The 22,293-nt window shown below is 36.8% G+C and overlaps 1 protein-coding gene across 1 annotated transcript; it reads left to right on the top strand.

The window, feature by feature from the left end:
* Positions 1–464: 464 nt before the first annotated feature.
* LOC126375248 (post-GPI attachment to proteins factor 6) lies at positions 465–22,142 on the top strand. The gene is made up of 4 exons (XM_050022160.1): positions 465–924; positions 8,133–8,381; positions 15,050–16,198; positions 16,414–22,142. Exons 1-4 carry the CDS (start codon positions 645–647, stop codon positions 17,157–17,159), a joined length of 2,424 nt encoding a protein of 807 aa, XP_049878117.1. The 5' UTR covers positions 465–644; the 3' UTR covers positions 17,160–22,142.
* Positions 22,143–22,293: the final 151 nt, after the last annotated feature.

Genomic DNA, 22,293 nt, shown 5'->3' on the forward strand with positions numbered 1-22,293 from the left:
TCTGTGAACCTAAAGTAAATTTACTGTGAGATTTTTGAGTCGCTAATTATTCGAATATAGTTTTGAATAAAGTTTAAAACAGGAATCTATGTTATATTCAAAAACACTAAAATTGTTAATAACTAACTTATTTTTATTTGTTTGTTTTATATTAGGATCAAATCGATATCAAACGTAAGGTTCAGGATATTAGTTACTTATGAATATGTTTTTCTTTTAATTTAAATCCATAATTGCGTAAAAAAGTTACGCAAAGCAAAAAGTAAAATCTCCCTCTAGCACTGGGAAAAATATAACTTGGCAACATTGTTGAAAATGAAATTCGGATATTCTAAGGAACAGTTCCAATTTCTTCGTAAATTATAACGCGTATCCGAATGACTCAATTTCTGAACGATATGTTGGTTGTCATTGTCATAAATATGATTGTCAAACTGACATTGACGTTACCAGTGAGACGAACGGGCAGGTTGCTGTGGGGTGGTCGGTCGATTGATACCGTCCGTAAATTACCGACACGATAAGATAAAACATGACCAGAAAATCAATTATGAGTATTTTTGTTTAGTATAGTTTAGTATTAGAAATTTTACAATTGAGTGCTACTTTTGGTGTTTACGGGCAGCAGGTAGGCGGCAGACGGGATGAGAGTTTATTTTCTGCTGTTGTGTGTATATAGCGTCGCGAGTGTTAGCGACAAAGAGTCGGAGCTGGAGTCGAAGAGGAGGACAGTACTCGAGCAGCTGACGAAGACGCGTACAGTCCTGCTAGATGGCTACCACCTGGTTACGCGGCAGATCGCCACAGATGTACATATGTTTAGAAGTTATCGCACTGTATCTGTTATATTCTACCCCATCATGAGGGATGTCACGGACGCTCGCTTCACATTCCAGTCAGAAGAACTTCACTTGAATAACATTGGTAGGTTCCTCACTTCACACAGCTTTTTAAGCACTTGCTTTTTTAACTGCAGAAATATTTGCCATGCATTAGAATATATTTTTTTAAATAATAACTTACTGTATTTTTACAGTCCTTAAGAATCTTTAAGAATTATTCCAAAAATATTTTTTACAAAAATATTGTTGCAAAAACAGGATGCAATTAATTTAAGCCACCCAATTTTTTTTATCTAAACTTTTTGTTGAATATTATGTTCTATATTTAGACTGTATGATTAATGGCCGGTTTATCATAGACAAAAATACTTTGTTTACTGATAATTGGATAAGATTATAAATCTATACATTATGTTATTTTAACTATTTTTATAGACTTCCCTGTAAATTTATATTTGTGTTATCCTTCACCTTACTGATCCTTTCTAAATTCCATTCCTTGAATTTTCTTTTTTAGTATTTTGTTTCCCTATCTTTGTCTGTGGCGAATGCACAAGCTGCACAAAGCCAAATCCTATGAATAAAAAGGAGATAAGATATTGTAATGAAAATCTATATTTAAACAAGGACAAGATATGCCATTGATACATTTTTTACTTAATGAGTGTTCCATTTTGTATGTACATGTTAGGCAGTATTTCTTGTTATGCTATCAATTATGAAGATATCAATGAGTAAAATATAGGTATGCGTGTGACCACAATCTTACGCCCACGACATCATTATCATCGTCATCAGCCCATTGCAGCCCACTGCTGGACATAGGCCTCTCTCAAGGCGCGCCACAAAGCCCTATCCTCAGCCTTACGTATCCAAGCGCTTCCAGCCACCTTCTGCAAGTTGTCCCGCTATTTTGCCAGAGGTCAACCCAAACTGCGTTGCCTTAGACAGGGTCTCCACCCCAGAACACACTTGCACCAGCGATTGTGGCTTCTGCGACATGGGTTCCGCGGCGCGAATTATATCAAAGGGTTTCACCAATAGCCGTACTATGTTCTTCTTCTTCAATCGTGTGGGTTGTGAAGTGGATTACCAACCTCATTAACCCTGGTGTCAGGGTTATTGTTGAGCCACCAAAGGCGCCTGACATGGCTTATGTAACGACTACGTACTTACGTCAGTTAGTAGTGCCTTCCGAAGCACGGATCAACTGACTTTAGGACAACCAGGTGATCAGCCTGTAATGTCCTAACTAAACTAGGGATCACAAAGTAATTTTTGTGGTACGTCCCCACCGGGATTCGAATCCGTGGCCTCGAATCGTGAGCCCAACGCTTAACCGCTGGACCACGGAGGTCGTCGAAGATGAAGATCTAAGACGGTTGCATACCTAGTAAATTACTTATCTGCTATCTATCTAGACACAGCTTTATCCACCCACTGCTGGGTACAGGCCTCCTCTCTTCCACGCCATCCTTTCAGGTCCTGCGCAAGTCTCATCCATTGCTTCCCGGCATCTCACAATGTCATCAGACCATCAGGCTGGTGGTCTGTCGATATCGCATACCATCTCTTGGCCACCATTCAGTAACAGCTTTAGTCCATCTGTTGTCTTCCCGTCTTGCCAAGTGTCCTTCCCATCTCCACTTCAGCGCGTCTTTATTTCAACGTTTGGTACACGATCTACCTCTCTCTCTCTCTCTGTCTCTCTCTCTATTTAAGAGCTGCGCTCTTGTCGGTGAAGTAATCGCCATTCCTCTCTTCTTCCCGCCAAAACCTTCACCACCAGTAAATAACCTAGTATATTTTATTTATATCGTAAACAATGTGTTTATAAATGGTGATCTTATACACTCTGCGTAGGTTTATGTGCAATTCTGCATGTATATAGGTGGTGCATTTTTCCCAGTCACTTATAAAGTACATCAGTAGGCTCTGTACGGTAACCGCGTCGCGCGCTGCGCGAATTATATCGAGGCCTTCGACCAATAGCCGTTTGACGTCCATCTACGTAGATAACACTCGTATCGTTTATAAAAAAGTGACTTCCTGTTTAACTATGTACAAAAATGGTGGTTTTATTTTTGCTCCACAAAATTAATTAATAATGGTGCTAATTCCTGTAAATACCATCTAATTTTATTTTAAGTTATATCTGTCATTTTCTTATCCGCCGAAAAGGAAAGGGACGGGTAATCGACAAGCATAAAATTTATGGAACACACGTCAATTTTAAGCACAAATCTAAACCAACCGTCTAAAAATTTTACATCCGTCAATAACCCGACACAGTTAAGTAGACAGCACGTCAAACGGATTGCATACCAGCGACGTACCTTTTGATTCGCCCGGGTTATTCATTCATTTACTCATTCTTCCTAAAATTAAGAGCTGTGAATCATCCGTCCCTTTCCTTTTCGACGGATATGAAAATGACGGATATAACTTAAAATAAAATTAGGCGGTGTCTGCAAGAATCGGGGCCAATATCAGTGAAGTTCATTTTAATTATTTATCTTCGTGCTAAACAGAAAATTGTGGGATAGGGCATGAAGGGAACGATTATTCTTTCTTTACCTTTGTTTATTTTTAACCTTTTATAGTCTTCTACGTTGTCCTCTTTAAAAACAAAACCACCGTCCGCCATTTCCCTGTCATTCCGCAATTCTCTCCTCTCTCGCTCACTCGTCGCTCTCTCTTTCACACAACCTTGCATTACGCGGTTGTCATGCAAACCCGGCAACAGAGCTGAAGTAAAAGTTACAGGTCTTACAATTAGACTAGTTACTAAAGTATGATCCAGAGGGGGTGAGGTAAATGTAGCTCGACGCCCGCTATGAATAGGTGCGGGGCGGAGTTTTACCGTTCTATACCTACGTAGTAATCACCTAACGAAATACGCTCTGCAGTATTTTATCACCATGGTCATCCTTGTAAAGCCGTGGTAGGCCAGTTGGTAGAACGCTTGCCTCTCACTTTGAGGTCGCAGGTTCGAATCCAGCACAGGCCTAAACTAATGATTGTCGAATTTGTTTTCGAATTCATTTTTAGATCATATATGATTATCACGTGCTCGGCGGTGAAGGAAAACATCGTGTGGAAACCCACATTCCCGAGAAATGCATTTTCGGGGGTTTGTGACCTAGCCTGGACTTGTTTTCTTTTCGCGGTTTGGAAAGTCAGTCAGGCAGTCGCTTCTGTAAAAAACCGGACCGGTCAAATCTTCAGGTTAAGTAAGCGGACCCTGTGAGAAACAGGGTAATGCTGGGCAGATGCTCATTTATTTACTTTCAAGGTAAATTAATTCTAAAATAACTGCATACCAATCTTTTATTTGTTACGAGAAATAATCCATCATCGTCACTTATATTGATATGATAGGTAGGTATTGTAGGAAATAACTAATGATGACTAATGATTGTTCCCTTATTGGTGCTAATTCCTGTAAATACCATCTTATTTTATTTTAAGTTATATCTTTTATTTTCTTATCCGCCGAAAAGGAAAGGGACGGGTAATCGACAAGCATAAAATTTATGGAACACACGTCAATTTTAAGCACAAATCTAAACCAACCGTCTAAAAATTTTACATCAGTCAATAACCCGACACAGTTAAGTAGACAGCACGTCAAACGGATTGCATACCAGCGACGTACCTTTTTGATTCGCCCGGGTTATTCATTCATTTACTCATTCTTCCTAAAATTAAGAGCTGTGAATCATCCGTCCCTTTCCTTTTCGACGGTTATGAAAATGACGGATATAACCTAAAATAAAATTAGGCGGTGTCTGCAGGAATCGGGGCCATTATCTGTTTCATCTAGGTAAACAACTTCAAATTCAATGATTGTCTTTTCGGGCTACATTCACCAAAAACTGTAGATGGCGTTGTACAGCTTTAACGCGATTAAAGGACGTCTACAGCCCTGTGCCGAGGTTTTTCTTGCAGCTTCTTTAGAATAGAATAGAATAGAAGTTTATTGCAACTCACAAGTTATACAAGGTGTTGTAATAAATATGCGTACATGTGACGCCCTGCTAGGGCACAGCATACAATAAGGGCAACTAGTTGCCGATTACTTGAAAATAATAACAATAAAAAAGGAATCTATAACTAACATATCTTAAATCTACTCTTTAGGAACTTTACACTTAAATTCATCATCATCATCAATTTAAGAGCCACGCTCTTGTCGGTGTAGCATTTTCCATTCCAGTCTATCAAAGGCCACTTCCTTGACTTCCCTATAAGACACGACGTTAACCTTTTCTTTAATCTGTTCCATGTAAGCTCTTCTTGGTCTTCCCCTTCCTCTCTTTCCTTCTAGCTTTCCTTCTATGATGTTTTTAATGAATTCGTCGTGTCTTATTAGGTGTCCAATCATCTTGCCTCTTCTGTCCTCAATAATTCTCAGTATTTGTCTCTTTTCCCTTACTCTTACTAGCACTTCCTCATTTGTAACCCTTTCTGTCCAACTTATTCTTTCCATCCTCCTCCAACACCACATTTCAAAGGCCTCGAGTCTCTCTCTGTCCTTCTGTGTCAGTGTCCAAGTTTCACATCCATACACCTAAACACACTTAAATTAATAACCTATAATACCTATTCCCCGGCTATACAGGTTGTGAGAAGCTGCAGTAGTTTTAGGTGGATGAGACGTTCGTTACGTAAAAAATTGACGATTCAAAGTGTAACTAAGTATGTTACCTAGGTACTGAATAATATATTTTTGAATTTGAATTTACAAGGGTACATAATTATACTAAAATGCAATGTAATGGCAGAAGCATATATGTATAAAAATAATTATTCTTGTCGAGTGGGTTGTGAGGTGGAATACCAACCTCATCATCCCTGGTGTCAGGGTTATTATACTGAGCCGCCAAAAAAAAATCTAATAATAATTTATAATTGATGCTTGACGTTTATATCACATTATGTATAAAATTATCTTACTACCTATATAGGTAGCAAAATTCAAATTCAAAATCTTTATTATCAGACTATTGTCCATAGATGTTAGTAACATAGTACTTAATCCTAATGTTAGTAGACTAATATTTATTTATGAAAACAAATTATGTAAATTAGAGTCGTCTAGCCGGAGGAAGTATGTGTGCGTGTAGTCGCAACCATCGCGCCATCAATGGCGACTCCCAGCGGTCGGCCCACACACCCAGGATGCCGTTGGAGCTGGCTTCCAAGCGACGCATCATTGAGGCGGAACGTTTCCTTACTGTTGCAAAGAAACAATCCGTCTGCGTCTCAGCAAACATTAAAGATGCGCTGCAAAAACGCGGCAGCCCCAACAGCACCCTGAGCGCATATTGCTTGTCTTCATTTTGATCAAAATAATAATGGGTGAAAGATGTAATTGTGCATGGGTGTAATAAAAAGGTCCATCATTTATACCCAAAAACAAAGATCTCATGGTCGAATTAAGAGCCACGCTCTTGTCGGTGCAGCATTTTCCATTCCAGTTTTCCAGTCTATCAAAGGCCAATTCCTTGACTTGAAAACAAAGATAAAACATGCATAATTCTGTTATCTATGAAATTAGAAGGTTAAACGAAGGAAAAGCTCCAGTTTTTGCTGTACACAGCGCCATCTATATTGTTTTTGAGGAACGTAGTCCATTATTCTTGATAATGGCTTTTGTGTGATCACAATTCTGCCATTATCATGTAATGAAGAAATACACGACAGGACAACGGCGGACTTAGCACCGTAAGCACGCGACTCTTTCTCGCCGCGACAGAGATCATCTGTCTTTTTCTATGCAGTATTGCGAGAGAGTGACGGGTGACATATGTCGAGGCGAGAAAGAGTCGCACGCTTACGGTGCTAAGCCCGCTGGGTGCGGATGTAACGAGACGGAATATCATAGGTACTTTAGGTACCTATGATAAACAAAATTACGTACCTACCTACCTATGTGTTTTCTATAGGTACCCACCAACATAACAAATATTAAAAAAAAGTATAGTCACCGGTTATTAAGGATCAAATGTAGTATCAAAATTAATACAGTTGGACTTTCATTGTAACAATTTAGGTCCAGATAGAATATCATAAAATAGGTAGGTTATTTTTAATGTGATTTAAGTGCAATAAAAAGAGTTTTTGTATTGTATTGTATAGGTTACAACATTTACGAAGTTATTTATTAGTGTAACCTCGTAATGAAGTCGCGAGCATGTGCTAGTTGGCTAAAGATAATAAATAGTTGATAAACATTATGTATCATTCATATCTATGTACTGGGGAGTTAAAAACGCCACATTGAAACAATTCATCTAAAAAACACGCATATAAGAGTGAAGGCGCTTTTCTTTTTAACTTGGAAGTGTTTTTCTTATTCTCCTTATATTGTATAGGCTATTTGTATATATGTATGTGTGTATATATATATATATGTATTATTTATTATTTAATTATTACTATTTTAAATTTTTTTGTTCGTATCATTATATTATGTTTATAGCACTAGCCCGTGCTCCAATGCATTAACTTCTTTCACCCTAAGGTTGCCTGGCAGAAATTGCTATTTAGCAATAAGGCCACCTATTGTACTTATGTTTTTATTCGTATGTATATGTCGTTGTGCAATAAAGTATTATTGATTGATTGATAAAAGTAAGTGTCAAATAGCAATATTGCTTTCGTACATAAATGAAGGACTATCCAGGGTCGTTAAAATGGCCACATCGAAGCAATTCATCTAGGAAAGCAATATTGGTTTTTGACATGTGTTTGCATTGCGCACTTACTTTTATATGCGCAAATGTCAAATTGCAATATTGCTTTCTTAGATGAATTGCTTCGATGTGGCCATTTTAACCCCCCAGGTTACTTTCCCCAAAAAATATATATAAATGTCGCTATTCAGATTTAACGTGATAATTTAATTAGGTTTTCATTGCTCGGGGTACATAATTATTCAAAAATATAATCTAGTGGCTGCGGCAGACAGAGGTGTATACAAAAATAATTGTTGCTTTATATGTTGATCATATTAAGTATAGAATGATGTTGCTACCTTTATTGCTTCTCTTTGTTTTGTATTTGTGTAATAACAAAGCTCATAATTTATACCCAAAAACGAAGATAAAAGATGCATAATGCCTGTAATCCATGAAATTAGGATAAACCAAGGAAAATCTTTGCAGTGCCATCTATATTAAAAAATAAAATAGCCTGGAAAGTTTCCCATTGTTTTAATGTGGTTTCTTTGACCGCTAGTATCTTACTAGAAGATTTCTAACTAAATCTCGTTTTTCTTAACAGGTTCCTGTGAACCCCAAGATGTGGTCATAAACATAAAAAGAGCGTCGTATCCAGCGGTCAACCCTGACGGCTACGACTTCCCCAAAGACTTCCTAGACCCGGCATCGAGAGACAAGATACATACTATAGAAATATACTCAGACGGCAAAAACAGAACACATTCTATAAAAAACCCAAGGCCGGGGAATTGGTATGCGTTGGTTTACATCAAATGGGAGGATCCGAGGACGCAGAAAGTTGAACAGCAAGGTTAGTGGCTCCAGTATAGTATCATACATAACGTCTCGCCTATTTCGGGTCTACACCCGATCGTAGATCGTGGACCTTAGATCAGAAATCAGAATCATTTATTCAACGTAATTATCATGGATAAACTTGTTGAAGGTCAATGTAACATTTTTGAATTTACGTCATTTCGCAAGGTGTTATGGCTGAGGAGAAGAAATGACAAGAAACTGCCACAGCAACACATCTTTTAAAAACCAATGAGGGTATACATTACAAGCTATTTAATAACTAGAGGAACACATTCAATTCGTCGTGGATCTTAAATCGTGGATCGTAGATCGTGGATCATAGATCGTGGATCGTAGGTCATAGACGGTGGATCGTAGATTATGGATCGTAGATTGTGGATCGCAGTAAGTAGTAATTCCGCGGTCTCTGAGACAAAATTACACTTACTACGATCCAGACACACCAGCGCCAGTTTTAAAGTGTAACTACGTATGTTGCTTACCTATTGAATAAAAATATTGTTGCTGACTTTACTATAGGTTCCGCGGAACCTACTTTGAGAACCGCTAATTTAGAGTACTTGGCCTTTCATTATCTGAAGACTAAGCTAGCTGATTGATTCTAATTATGTGTCCTTTGGCAATAATATCTGACACCAAATTCTGTGGTTGGTTGTCCCACGCGAAATGTCTCCGAAATGTTGATGATAATGAGTTAACGGGGCTCTGTTCGCTTTAGTTTAGTTGCCGCTATAAGGTCTTATATTTGTCAATCAAAAAATTTGAGGTGTCTCTTCTACCCAATCCACTCAGAGACTTAGAGCAATGCTTCAAGGTCACATCGAGATAGGTAAAATCGACGTTATTAGGTTACCATGGTTACTCCCCACCAACACGGTCGAGATCGTGGTTACCATGGTTAAGTCTCACCAGTTGGCTATTAGAGTACACGATGCTACTCACCGCGCCCGTGACCTTGAAGCATCCGGCAGGATTGTTGGGAACATTAAAATATTAATTTACTAGATTCTTACTAAAATAAGTGGTAACACTAAGTTTTTTTATATGGCAACACTGCCCTACTGGAGCGTGCGAAGACACGCACATATTTGTAATATAGGTATCTAAACTTTCTAAAAACCCAATAAAACAAATAATCTTCTTCTTCTATCGTGTGGGTTGTAAGGTGGATTACCAACCTCATCAACCCTGGTGTCAAGGTTACTATTGAGCCGCCAAAGGCCTTTGACATGGCTCATATAACGACTACTTACTCATCTACTACATTAGTAAGTAGTAACCGGGACCAACGGCTTAACGTGCCTTCCCAAACACGGATCATCTTACTTTCGGACAATCTGGTGATCAGCCAGCAATGTCCTAGCCAAACTAGGGACCACAAAGTATTTTTTGTGTTATGTCCCCACCGGGAATCGAACCCGGGACCTCCGGATCGTGAGCCCAGCGCTCAACCACTGGACCACGGGGCCCCTAATACGTGTATGAAAACGTGGGTTATATTTCGCAAAAAAATTTAAACTTTTGTGGCTTCGAGTTTATATATGCACACATAATTTGTGTGTTACGGCGTGTCGCTGTCCGCAACTGTCCTTAGGACTCCAACTTTATACGAATACATCTTCATTAATACAGAATACTAGATGAAAACCCTTTCATTGGGCCATTTACACCCGACCAGCCAACTATGAGACGCCTTACCGTTGACCACTCAGCAAAGAAGGGATCTTTGTAAATTTGTCCTAGCAATCTGGTGCATGCCAGTTTGACCTCGCCAAGAGTGAATATCATGATTGTCATTGCCAACTTCCTGTTCTATATTACCGTGTTGTCAATCGCTTCAACGTGTAGTATCGTCATGTTTAGTGAAAACCAAGTAACCGCCATTTTGAAAAGTCACATTCAAATGTGATTTTATTAGTAACTAAACATCATATTAGACAAGATAGGTTCTTATTCTTCTTCTAATCCTTTTATCCCCTTTTGGGATGTAGGTCTCGAATAACAGATTTCCACTCCACGCGATCAAATTCAAAATTTTTTCGCATTAAATCGGGTTTCACAAATGTTATATTATATTATTAATAACTTTTAACCTATTTAGCCTATGATCAAAAAAAAAACAATTCTAATACATTGTGATTAAAATTACCAAATTCATACATATCTATATTATTTTTTTGATTTAATTAATTCTTCAACTGAACAAAACATATTTTCGAGCATCCAATTTTGTAGTTTATTTTTTATAAGTTATCCTAAGCATAAACTAAACATGAACTAACCTAGAATTTGAGATAATTTTTTACTAATAAAATGCATCTTATCGTATAAAGGAGATCATCGGATTTCGGCCCAGAAGTCAAAGTGCCGGCCAAAAAATAATTTTGCTATATTCCGTTAGACCTTATCTGTCTGAGTATTTATTACTATGGCACCAAAGCTGTAGGGTCAATATCTTCGGTTTTATTCGAATTAAAAGAACTGTATTTTTCATACATTTTTGGTGAAAATGTAAAGTGCCGGCCAAGTAACAATAATGGTATATATCCTTAGAACTTATCCATCTGAGCATTTATTACTATGGCACCAAAGCCGTAGCGTCAATATTTCTGTTTTTATTCGAATTAAAAAATAAACTTGTATTTTTCATACATTTTGGTGAAAATGTGAAGTGCCGGCCAAGAAACAATATTGGTATATCCCGTTAAAACTTATCCCTTTGACCATTTATTATTATGGCACCAACGTCTATGACCATTATTTTGGCTTTTATTGGACTTTAAGTTTTAGTTTCTAAGTGAAAAGTGCCGGTCAGCAAAAACACATGTCAAAACTATCGAGAAGATACCTGTAAACATTATTCAGTATGACAATAAACGTGTATGACCATTAGTTTGGCTGTTGTTGGATTTTTAAAATCTCGATTCTTGATTTATTTTGTTATAAAATAAAATATGACAGGCGCGTTATTTAAAGGATCGTCAGAATGTTTATTACTATGACATTAAACGTCTATGACCACTATTTTGAACTCAATTAGATTTCTCAAAAATCTGGAGTTTTCATAGATACCTACACTTTGGCGAAAAAGTGTTATCTGGCGATAATGCAGGTAAAGGCGTAATATCGTGGTCGTCTTTGGACACATTTTTATTAATCAAAAATAGGTTTTCGTTTGACCACTATCTCACCTGATGGTGATACATGCTTTAGAAGCTTATTTTTTTTAAAGAAAAGTGAGGTACGGTGCTATGTCGGCCGAGTAGCACCAGGACATTGTGATCGGCATACATGCAAAGTACAACTGCCCAACTCCTGTCTTCCCTAACAGCTACTTCAGACGTCATGCCAAAATACGAGTTTCGTCACTAGATGGCAAGCTTATCTTTGGAGGGTGGTAACCATCTACGGTCAAGATGAATCAATACCATAATTCGACCTAAACTTAGGCCGTAACCTTGAGTCGAATGCAAAAACTACAGCCAACGTCATATCTAAAATGAGATAGTATTAATATAGAAGTTCACCTAACAACAAACAAAACAAAAACACAAAGTATTTATCTGACTAATAACTAGTCATAGGGAAAGCTCTGCTTATTGTCATTGTTAAAAGGTATATAAAAAAAGATTTTTTTAAAAAGTCTAATAAAAGCCAAAGTCGATATTTAGTAATATAGTACAAAAATACGTTTCAAGTCGTTTACCAAAAGATTTGACTTATTTTGTTTCGCTGGCTGACATTTTCCCATTTGAACCAAAACGGAAAGAGAGACGAATAAAAGTCAAAATAATGGTCAAAAATGTTTTGCGCTAGATTATTAAATGTTCTAAAGGTCCTTTGTAATCCGCCGTACCGCAAGTTTTGCCTAAAGCACTTTATTTTTAAACAAAACAAAAAAGAAATCAAGATTTTTAAAATACAATAAAAGGCAAACTAATGGTCATACACGTTTGGCGCCATAGAAAAAAATGTTAACAGGCATCTACTCGATACTCTCAACATGGTATTTTTGGTGGTCGGCACTTTTCACATTTGAACTAAAACGTAAATTCCAATAAAAGTCAAAATAATGGTCATAGATATTTGGTGTCATATTAAAAAATATTGAGAAGCAACTATTAGACAGATTTGACGTATTTAATTCGATGGCCGGCATTTTAACATATTAACCAAAACGGAAAGTCCAATAAACGTCAAAATAATGGTCATAGAAGTTTGGCGCCGTACTAATAAATGTTCTAACGCTCCTTTGTAATACGCCTGTATCCCTTTTATTCCCAACGGACATAATATTTTTTTTTACAAAATGTATGAAAAATCGAGATTTTTAAAATCCAATTAAAGCCAAACTAATGGTCATACACGTTTGGTGTCATAGTAAAAAATGTTCACAGCAATGTACTCGAAAGGTTCGACACATTTTTTTTCTCTGGCCGGCACTTTCGAATTTGGGCCGGCCAAAGTATGGAGAGCCGATGATCTCCTTTACATATATTTAATTAGGTACACCTACCTCAATATAATAGAGTGATTTCTTTTGACGAAAATCGAAAAATAAATTGTCAATACAAATTATTACATGGATCAAAACTACTTAGCTTGTCTATGTTTTCTATGTCTTAGTTTTGTTAATAAAAAATATCTACTTACATCTGGATGTGTTTTTCAAAAAAGTGGTTACGTGGTTTACACTATAAATACGAAATTTACTTCTATCGTGTGGGTTGTGAGGTGAATTCCCAACCTCATCAACTCTGGTGTCAGGGTTATTATTGAGCCGCCAAAGGCTCTGACATGGCTCATGTAACGACTATTTACTTACATCAGTAAGTAGTAGCTTAACGTGCCTTCCGAAGGACGAATCATCTTACTTTTTGGACAATCAGGTGATCAGCCTGTAAAGTCGTAACCAAACTAGGGATCAGAAAGTGGTTTTTGTGATATGTCCGGATTCGAACCCGGGACCTCCGGATCGTGAGCCCAACGCTCAACCACTGGACCACAGAGGCTTGCTTAAGCTACGGTAATTTACTTGTCTCGTGATTTTTATTGTAGTTAGATGTGTATACCTAATTTGGTAACTTCCTCATTGGTTAGCCGGCTACCTAGCGGTTGATATAAAGTCATGGCTACTGCAACTGTCATTTCGGTTGTTCACCTCTCACAATCACTTAAGGCGGTCCCCCACCGGCGGCATACGCCTGAAAATAAAAAAATATTAAAATAATAAAAGATAACCAGATAAGATTGATAAGTATTGCCATATACAGCAAATCCACAATAAGGGACGTAAAAAGAAGCGCGCTGTGAACTGTACAGTCATGAGCAATATAATGTACCCACTTTAGGACTCTGTCGCACTAACATATTTGACATTTAGTGAGACTTACAGTTCAATTTGTCAAAAAAGTTAATGTGACATGGTACCAAAGTGTATACATATTAATGCTCGTGAACTGTACATAACTAGTGCATGTTCTACATTATGCTGATGTAATTTATACAGGGTGTTAGTGACATCGTAACGAATAGTGAAGGGGTGATTCTGACTTGTTATGAAGTGGAATTTCCTGTCAGAAAATCCATGAAAATATCAGTGTTTTTTTTTTAATTATTTTCAGTTCCATACTTTTGCGACGGAAAATTCATCTCGATGTCAACTCAGATTTATGGTCTGAATCATCCCCCTCAGTATTCGTTACGATATCTCACAACACCCTGTATAAAGTAACAATTCGGATTACATAAGCGTATGTAGAACATGGAGAACAGGATTTACATATGGCAATAACTACATCAAAAAAAAACTAACACCCTGTATAAGATTGCTCCCGGTGTGAGACCGCCTTTATGCGCCTATACAGAGCGGAGCATATTTGCCGGATGCAAGCCTTTAAATCATTGCGTTCATTTATCTCGTACCAGCACTGATGGATCCAACCGAGCGTGTAGTTTGAAACGATTTTATTCGTGCATAAATACACACATGAACAAACAGTCTTCTCTCGTGTGGGTGAGATCAATGACCGCCTTGATCAGACCTGGGGGGTTAAAATGGCCACATCCAAGCAATTCATTTAAGAAAGCAATATTGCTACTTGACATTTATTTGTATTGCGCGCTTACTTATATATGCGCAAATGTCAAATTGCAATATTGCTTTTTTAGACGAATTGTTTTAATCTGTTAAAATGTAAGCTCTTCTTGTGTCAGCAAACTCTACAATAAAACGTAGTAAATATTAGTAAATATTAGTAACATACCCAGTTTTAATCAGTAAATGTTGAGTACTACAAATATCACTCTTATTACAGAAACCAAATATTATTACTACAAATTATAATAAGAAATATTATACAAAAGAATACAGCAACTAGTCTTTCAGTGTTTTGCTTCTCTCGACAATAATCGTCTTCACTTGTTTTTCTCTTCGTAGTCCCAGACGGAACACCCGCCAAAACGTTTTTCTCTTAAAAAGTGACGTAACGTTCCTTTTTTGAAATTGCCAACACTTGGTCTTCCCCTTCCTCTCTTGCCTTGTATATGTCCCTTCTATGATGTTTTTATTAAATTCGCCGTGTCTTATTAAGTGTCCAATCATCTTGCCTCTTCTGTCCTCGATAACTGCGGTAATAATGGTCATTTTTATTATTCCAGGCTTAGTAGCAGACTGCAACACGATACTGTACACAGACTTGCAAGTGAAGCGTGAAGACGAGATCGAACTCATTGACTGTTACAGCGGCCTCACCATCGACAGTGCTGACATACCAGCCAACTTCAAATGCATGTCTCTTGACAACGCTTCCCCCATCAGCTTCAACATAACCGTCACCAACACAAGCAATAGTAGCAACATCCTCTTCAGAGTACAAGCGCTTTCTTTACCAACAGAGGAGGAGTATCTGATAACCTGCGCGTTCGATCCGAAACTCAACAACATTCAAACAATAACGTTCATCCCAAATCCAATCTCCTGGCATTACATCCAAGTGGAACCAATTCAGAACACTTCCAAATACGCCGATTGTGAGTCATACTACTACAGAACGGATATCGAAGAAACTGACAACCATACCGTTCTGGATCTTATGAGAGATGACAAAGGTCGATTCTTTACATTCGAATACGGACTGCCCACAACAGACGTTCAAGATGCAACAAGTCTTATCAACATTACTTCCAACGAAATTAAATCAGTAAGGTTCAAAGTAAACCAGTTTATTGATATTGGAGGCAACCTAGCGATAGAAGCAAGTTTGCTAATGAGCTTGAAATACTACATGGGATACAGAAGGGAGATGAAAAAAGGTGCTTTACTTGGCTTCACGCAGGAAAACCAGTTCTATAGAGCCGTCATTTGTTTAGACATCGGTCACACCAGTATACCTTTAGAAACTGGCCATTGTAAGTACAATGATAAAGTTAAACCTGCGCTCTTCGTCCTAAACAGTACGGATTCAGAGTCTATTTATGAGAAAACTATTATTCCGTATCCTGATAGCGGGACGTGGTATTTGACGTCAAGACTTTTCTGCGACGAAGTAGTGTGTCCTTGTAGAACCTCACATAACGGGACCAAGTATTACGTGGATGCTGAAGCGGCTGACAAAGAAGGGGAGAATCTTTCTGGGGAGTTTACGAACTACACAAGAGAAGGAGAGACTAATTGTAATGCTACCCTGGTGCTGTCGATATCGTCGACGTCTTGCTTGAACGGGCGGTGCAGTAATCATGGCAATTGTCTGCTGAACACGTTTGGAGGACTGGTTATGTCATTTTGTTCGTGTTCCGCCGGATACGGAGGTGAGATTTCAATTTGTTACATAGCAAAATTGTAGTCAATTTACTAAAGAATGCGCCAAGTATTTATAAAATGAGTCCACCAAAGTTTCCATAAAAATAATTATGTATATAAATGCATGATGCTTTTCAAGAAACATAGTAAAGCATCGCATCGGACTTGACTTGACTAGATCGGAATGACACCTTTATAAGTATTTTTTCTTGTATAATTCCAGGTTGGGACTGCTCAGACGACTCAAGGATGGACAGCAGGATGTACATGTTGATCGCCGTGCTGCTCCTGACACTGAGCAACCTTCTCTTCTTCATCTCCATATACGTCGCCATCATCCGCCTCTACTACACCGAAGCCATGATGTATGCCTTTACCATGGTCTTTTCAACCTTCTACCATGCGTGCGACGCGCCTGCGCAAGTAGCCTACTGCATCACCAGAGGTAATATCCTCCAATTTGGCGACTTCTACTGCGGTATCATGTCTTTCTGGGTGACACTCCTCGCCATGAGCGTTATTGGAGACAAACTGAGGTCGTCCTTTCAGCTCATAGGAGCTATCGTCATAGCACTTCTGACCACTTGGAACATGCACTCCTTTGTTGCGTTTATGCTCCCGGTAGCAGTAGGAGTGTTCGTACTCCTGCTGTCCTGGTTTCTGGACTACAGAAAGACGCGCAGTATGAGCTACCACAGGTCGTATTACACCAGACATTTGCCGTTCGGTATAGCGCTCGTGTCTGTCGGCTTAATCTGCTACGCGTTCTTGCAAACTGAACAAAATTACAAAATTATACATTCTATTTGGCATGCGATTATTGCATTAAGCGTGGTGTTTTTACTACCAGATGTGAAGAGGGAGGGTAGCCCCAATCCGTTCCTTCCAAGCTCCAACTATTGTAAGTTACCGTTCCGTAGAATTTTCAGTCGATCTCCAGCCCCCGCAACGCCAGGGAACCAATCATAGGACATAATCTGGTGCAAATATTCAGAATCGAATGAAGTAATATTTGACGTTGAGAGTGAAGTGAACAAATTATGATTAATGACAATTTTTAATGTTAAATATTACTTTATTGATTAGTCAACGATAGATCGTTTGTTATTGCTGTGTCAACGTTATATTCAATGGCGCACCAGACAATTTAAGCGCAACAAACGAACGTTTGGATACTTATTTTTTTATGACTATTGCCACAGGCATGTATAATCTTTCATTATACTTATCTTAATGACAAATATGGCACCCTAACGTCATAGTCATCACTATTTTACGTTTCATAGGACTGGAAATTATACCGTTTTAACTTAACCTGCAGATTTGACAGGTCCAGTTTTTTACAGAAGCGACTGCCTGTCCAATTACAGTTTAAGTCACATACCTCAGAAAACATATTTTCGGTTATAATGTAGGTTTCCTCAGGATGTTGTCCTTCACCGCTAAGCACATGATAATTATTTAAGATCTAAATATGAATTCGAAATCAAAATCTAAACTCATTGGTTTAGGCCGCGCTAGATTTGAACCTGCGAGCCCACAATGAGAGCCAAGCGTTTTTCCAACTAAGCTACAACAGCTCAAAGTAAACTAAGGTCATTCATTCATTAAATTTATAAAGTATATTAGGACAAGTCCAAAAAAGGATAATAAAAGGTCGCCATACCAAAAAGTCGCCGATTTAAATTTTACTGCATAATTTCCATATTATGTCCTGTTGTGGTATACAAAGTGTCTGGTCCGCCATTGTAGTAGAACCACAGGATAGCAATTTGTACCTACTCTATCTATCGTTGTGCATATATTTGACATTTGTTTGCATTGCGCACTTACTACGCATATCAAATTGCAATATTGCTTTCTTAGATGAATTCCTTCGATGTGGCCATTTTAACCAGTTCACAGCAATTAGTTTAAATATTTCAATAAAATGACATTTTACAATCGTCTCAATGCGCGGTAAAAGTTTGATCTGTCAAAAAGTAGGTACGTAAACTAGAGTTGTGACTGTGACGTTCATTAACATAGTGATGTATCAGTCGATATTAGGTTGATCGATTATTTTCTATCTAACAATTGTTTACTTGCAAATAAATATATTTTTTTCTGGATTGAAGCTAGCTTGTCTGCATCTAGGTTTTGTTAACAAAAATCTCATCCGAATGTGTTTTTTCGAAAAGGCGTTTACGTAGGTTTTACTATAAAGCGACGATATTATATTTAGTGTATAAGATATAAATGTTATTTCATTTAGTAGCTATCTGCTAGTCAACTGTTAGTCCGAAAAGTACAGACATTGTTTTGTGTTTTTTTTTTACAGAAAGTGGTGTTATCTCTATAGTATAAGATTATTATTTTTTTGTGACAAGGTAGCGATGTGACAATAGATATTTATCAGGGTTAGATTATCGCTGAAGTACATTTGTTACAAATTGATGTATTATCGAAATGTTGATAAATGACCGATATGTCGATGTTTATTGTAATTAGAGTCTGACCGAAGATATAAAACTAATCGAGTTTTTAGGATGTTTCCCATTTGTCCGATCGTACGACCGGTCAATCGACCTAGTGAGACTTTATTCTTGTTCGTCATGCTAATCTAACAAACGGAAAAGGGGTTTTCCCGTGCGTCCGATCGTACGACCGATCAATCGACCTAGTGAGACTTTATTCTCGTTCGTCATACTAATCTAACAAATGGGAAAGGATGTTTTCCGTTCGTTCTATTTAACGAGTATTATGATAGAAACTACTAGGCGTATATTTTTGGTCCGCTTTTACCGGTTATTTTGGAACCCTGTTAAAAGTAATGTCTATATAGTCACACAATCAAAGAAGACTGCAAAATTTAAGGATTTGTTTAATAGATTTAAAGACGTGGCGACTAACAACATAATATACATGTAGGTAATGTCCTAGAGATTTTATAATCTGACCATTTACATATTGAAATGTATTTTCAAAATCCATCATAATTTCTATACGCGTAAAGCTATTAATAAGAAAACACGTCTTGATCAAGAAAACCCTTATGTGATGAGATTTTACCAAAAATATTACTAATTAAGTTGTAGATAAAATTAATTTGTCTTAAAAGAAAGGAATTTTGCAAAGTATATTTTTACGACTGTACTTATACTCTATTACGATGTGATGATGGCTGTAACATGATAATATGATGTTTCTTTTGCATTTGGCTGTAACGTATATTCTGTCCTGTTCTCGCAGCGATCATCATATTACACTGAATAGAGTATGAATTATGAATTTATTCAATTATTGGTATGAAAAAATTAAAGTATTATGCACAAATCGTCGCTGAAGTCGCAAACTGAAGTATCATTACAGATACGTCAGTTAGCAAAGTCAGCCACGAAATATACTATAAGAGAAAAGATATCTTGAGATTGCTATCTCTTTCTACCATGTTTTTAAGACGACTACGATATTATATTTGGACTATTTGGACAATAACACAAAGATCAAGAAATATATTTTAGTGTAAACACAAGACGTGTCGAAGCTGCTCACTTTTGCCTTTGCTATTCCTTTCGATCATTTGCATTTATGTCTAGTGCCATAGGTAGTGTTTGACAAATGCTTTAATGTCCTTTATAATATTTGCTATTTCGAGCACTCAAACAATTATTATAAAAATAAACTTTTATAATGAGACTGATTCTAGAAAAAAATTGTTGCCTTTTCGACAAGTTAAGGTAGACTTTCGACAATGGACCCTTTTTCACTAAAACGGAAACAGGTGTAGATGAGAATAACATAAGCTCATGATTATATTCCAAATGTGGTAGTCAGAGGAACTTCCATCGCAAGATGAACTAAGTACGCGCACCTCAATTGAATCAGTCAAAATAGTACAATTTAAAACTAAGCTGTGTTTTTTAATCGACTGATAGAATTTGAGTTATGAGTTATTTAGCAAATTGCTCGCTAACGTTTTATGTATCTCTGCTTTACATTCCTTATTTTTTAGACTAAGTTCTTATAGTGCAATGCATCTTTTTTAACTTTTTTTTAATCGTAGATACAATTTTTTCACAAACCTTTTATTTATAATCACGTAAATCATATTAATTTAGTTTTCTCGTTAAAGTTAAGGGATTTATTATAATGAAAATGTCCGTTTTCCTTGTACGTAATGTACTCAAATAGGTGCCTTATAATGTCCATTTTACAGGCGTTTCATGATTTGGAGAGAACATTTTTTTTGTTCTGGCTTCCGCCAAATTCCGTCAAAAAATGACTAATTTTCGAATCTTGAAACGTCTACTTTATGAACAAATCAATAGAGTTTTTGTGCCATTTTTAAACAACAATTTTTTTGTAGTTGATCATAACTTGTATATAAATATATGATATGAAAATATACATTTTGTTTCCTAAATAGATTTGCTATTATCTTGTAATAAATATAGATAAAGTAATGTAGTAATGAAAGTGATTCGGTAGCTAAAATTATGTTGGTAAAAAAAATCAAGAAATAGTGTTGCCTATCGATAGACTTCGATAGTTTAAAAAAAACCAATAGAATCGAGAGGCTATCGATAGTAATACTAGATCGATAGTATTACTTTGAAACGATAGTGGTGTCGATTCCAGTTCACTCCATCTAATTTTATTTGAAGTTATACCTGTCATTTTCTTATCCGCCAATAAGGAAAGGGACGAGTAATCGACAGGCATCAAATTTATAGATGTCAATTTTAGGCAGAAATTTAAACAATCCTCTCGAAATTTTACATCGGCCAGTAGCCCGACAGCACACTTCAAACGGGTTGCATATCAGCGATTTGCCCATTTTATTCGCCTGGGTCATTCGTTCATTCACTCATTCATTTCTAAATTAGCAGTTGTCAATCATCCGTCCCTTTCCTTTTCGGGGGATACGAAAATGACAGGTATAACTTAAAATAAAATTAGGTGTCTGCAGGAATCAGGACTAATATTGATATAAATGAGCTATCGATAGTTTAAGATTATTTTCAGGGTTAAATATCGATTGTCAAGCTGTCGATAGTTGGGCAACATTATTAAGAAGTCAATTTACCATAAGCGAACAAAACCCACTTCAGTTGATCTTAATGTGGCAGATATATGCCTATTTCTGTGTGTTTTCATTACACTTAACGGTGCGTCCGTATATATTGCGATTGCGATCAATCGATGTCGACAAACAGTCCGATTTTTGCACAACACTGGTACGGTAACGAGTACTAATATGTATACACTTTGATACCATGTCACATTAACTTTTTAACAAATTAAACCGTAAGCCTCATTAAAATGTCAAATATGATAGTGCGACAGGGTTCTAAAGTGGATACATGACTGTACAACTGAATGATGTTTTTTTTTTAGATAAGATTGTAACAACCTGGACGCGTTATTAGTATGTCTTTCCTCGCAATCATGTTATTATTACACAGATACTTCTTGCTGCTCAATTTTATGACGCTGCATTTAACATCCTATTATGTATTTATTTGCCTCAAAATTAGGAGAAAACTCGTGAGGATATTATTTATTTAAAACATCGTCTCGCCTGCTCCTTATCTTCTAGCACAATAATTTTAAAAATAGAACTGTCATTTTACGGTGTGATGGCAATTTAACAGAGACTGTCAAGTAAATACTTTTTGAACCACCTAAATATAAATATTGTTTTGAATAACTTCTGTGACTTATGATCAACATTTCTCTTGTTATTATTGTTTGTAATAAAATGTTGATAACAAAGGTCTCTGTTAAAATGTCAATGCGCAAGAAAAAACAGGTAAAAAATATTGATAATTTTAGACCATTACATTGTTTTTGAAAGCTGTGTTGCTATATTAGAAAGAAAATTATGTTGCATTCGTAAAGTAATTAATTTATATTCGTTGTCCTATGTAAATGTGATCATTAAAACAAAAATCTAAGTTATTATGAAAATCCTATGACTTTAATTTACTTTCCTATTTGCGCTTTGCCAATAAGAAATAAAGAAGCGGTGAATTTGTGCAAAGTATTAACAGCTAAGCATAATTGGATCCCATTATTATAATACACAATAATTAATTGAACTTTGTTTTTTTTTTTGTAT

This window comes from Pectinophora gossypiella, chromosome 18 (assembly GCF_024362695.1).
Source record: "Pectinophora gossypiella chromosome 18, ilPecGoss1.1, whole genome shotgun sequence".
Classification (NCBI taxonomy): Eukaryota; Metazoa; Arthropoda; class Insecta; order Lepidoptera; family Gelechiidae; genus Pectinophora; species Pectinophora gossypiella.

What these genes read in the sequence shown, in the direction of transcription:
- LOC126375248 (XM_050022160.1), top strand. Translation starts at nt 645, where the DNA reads ATGAGAGTTTATTTTCTGCTGTTGTGTGTATATAGCGTCGCGAGTGTT. An exon ending in ACTTCACTTGAATAACATTG is followed by an intron (nt 925 to 8,132) that starts GTAGGTTCCTCA and finishes TTTTCTTAACAG; the next exon opens with GTTCCTGTGAACCCCAAGAT. An exon ending in GCAGAAAGTTGAACAGCAAG is followed by an intron (nt 8,382 to 15,049) that starts GTTAGTGGCTCC and finishes TTATTATTCCAG; the next exon opens with GCTTAGTAGCAGACTGCAAC.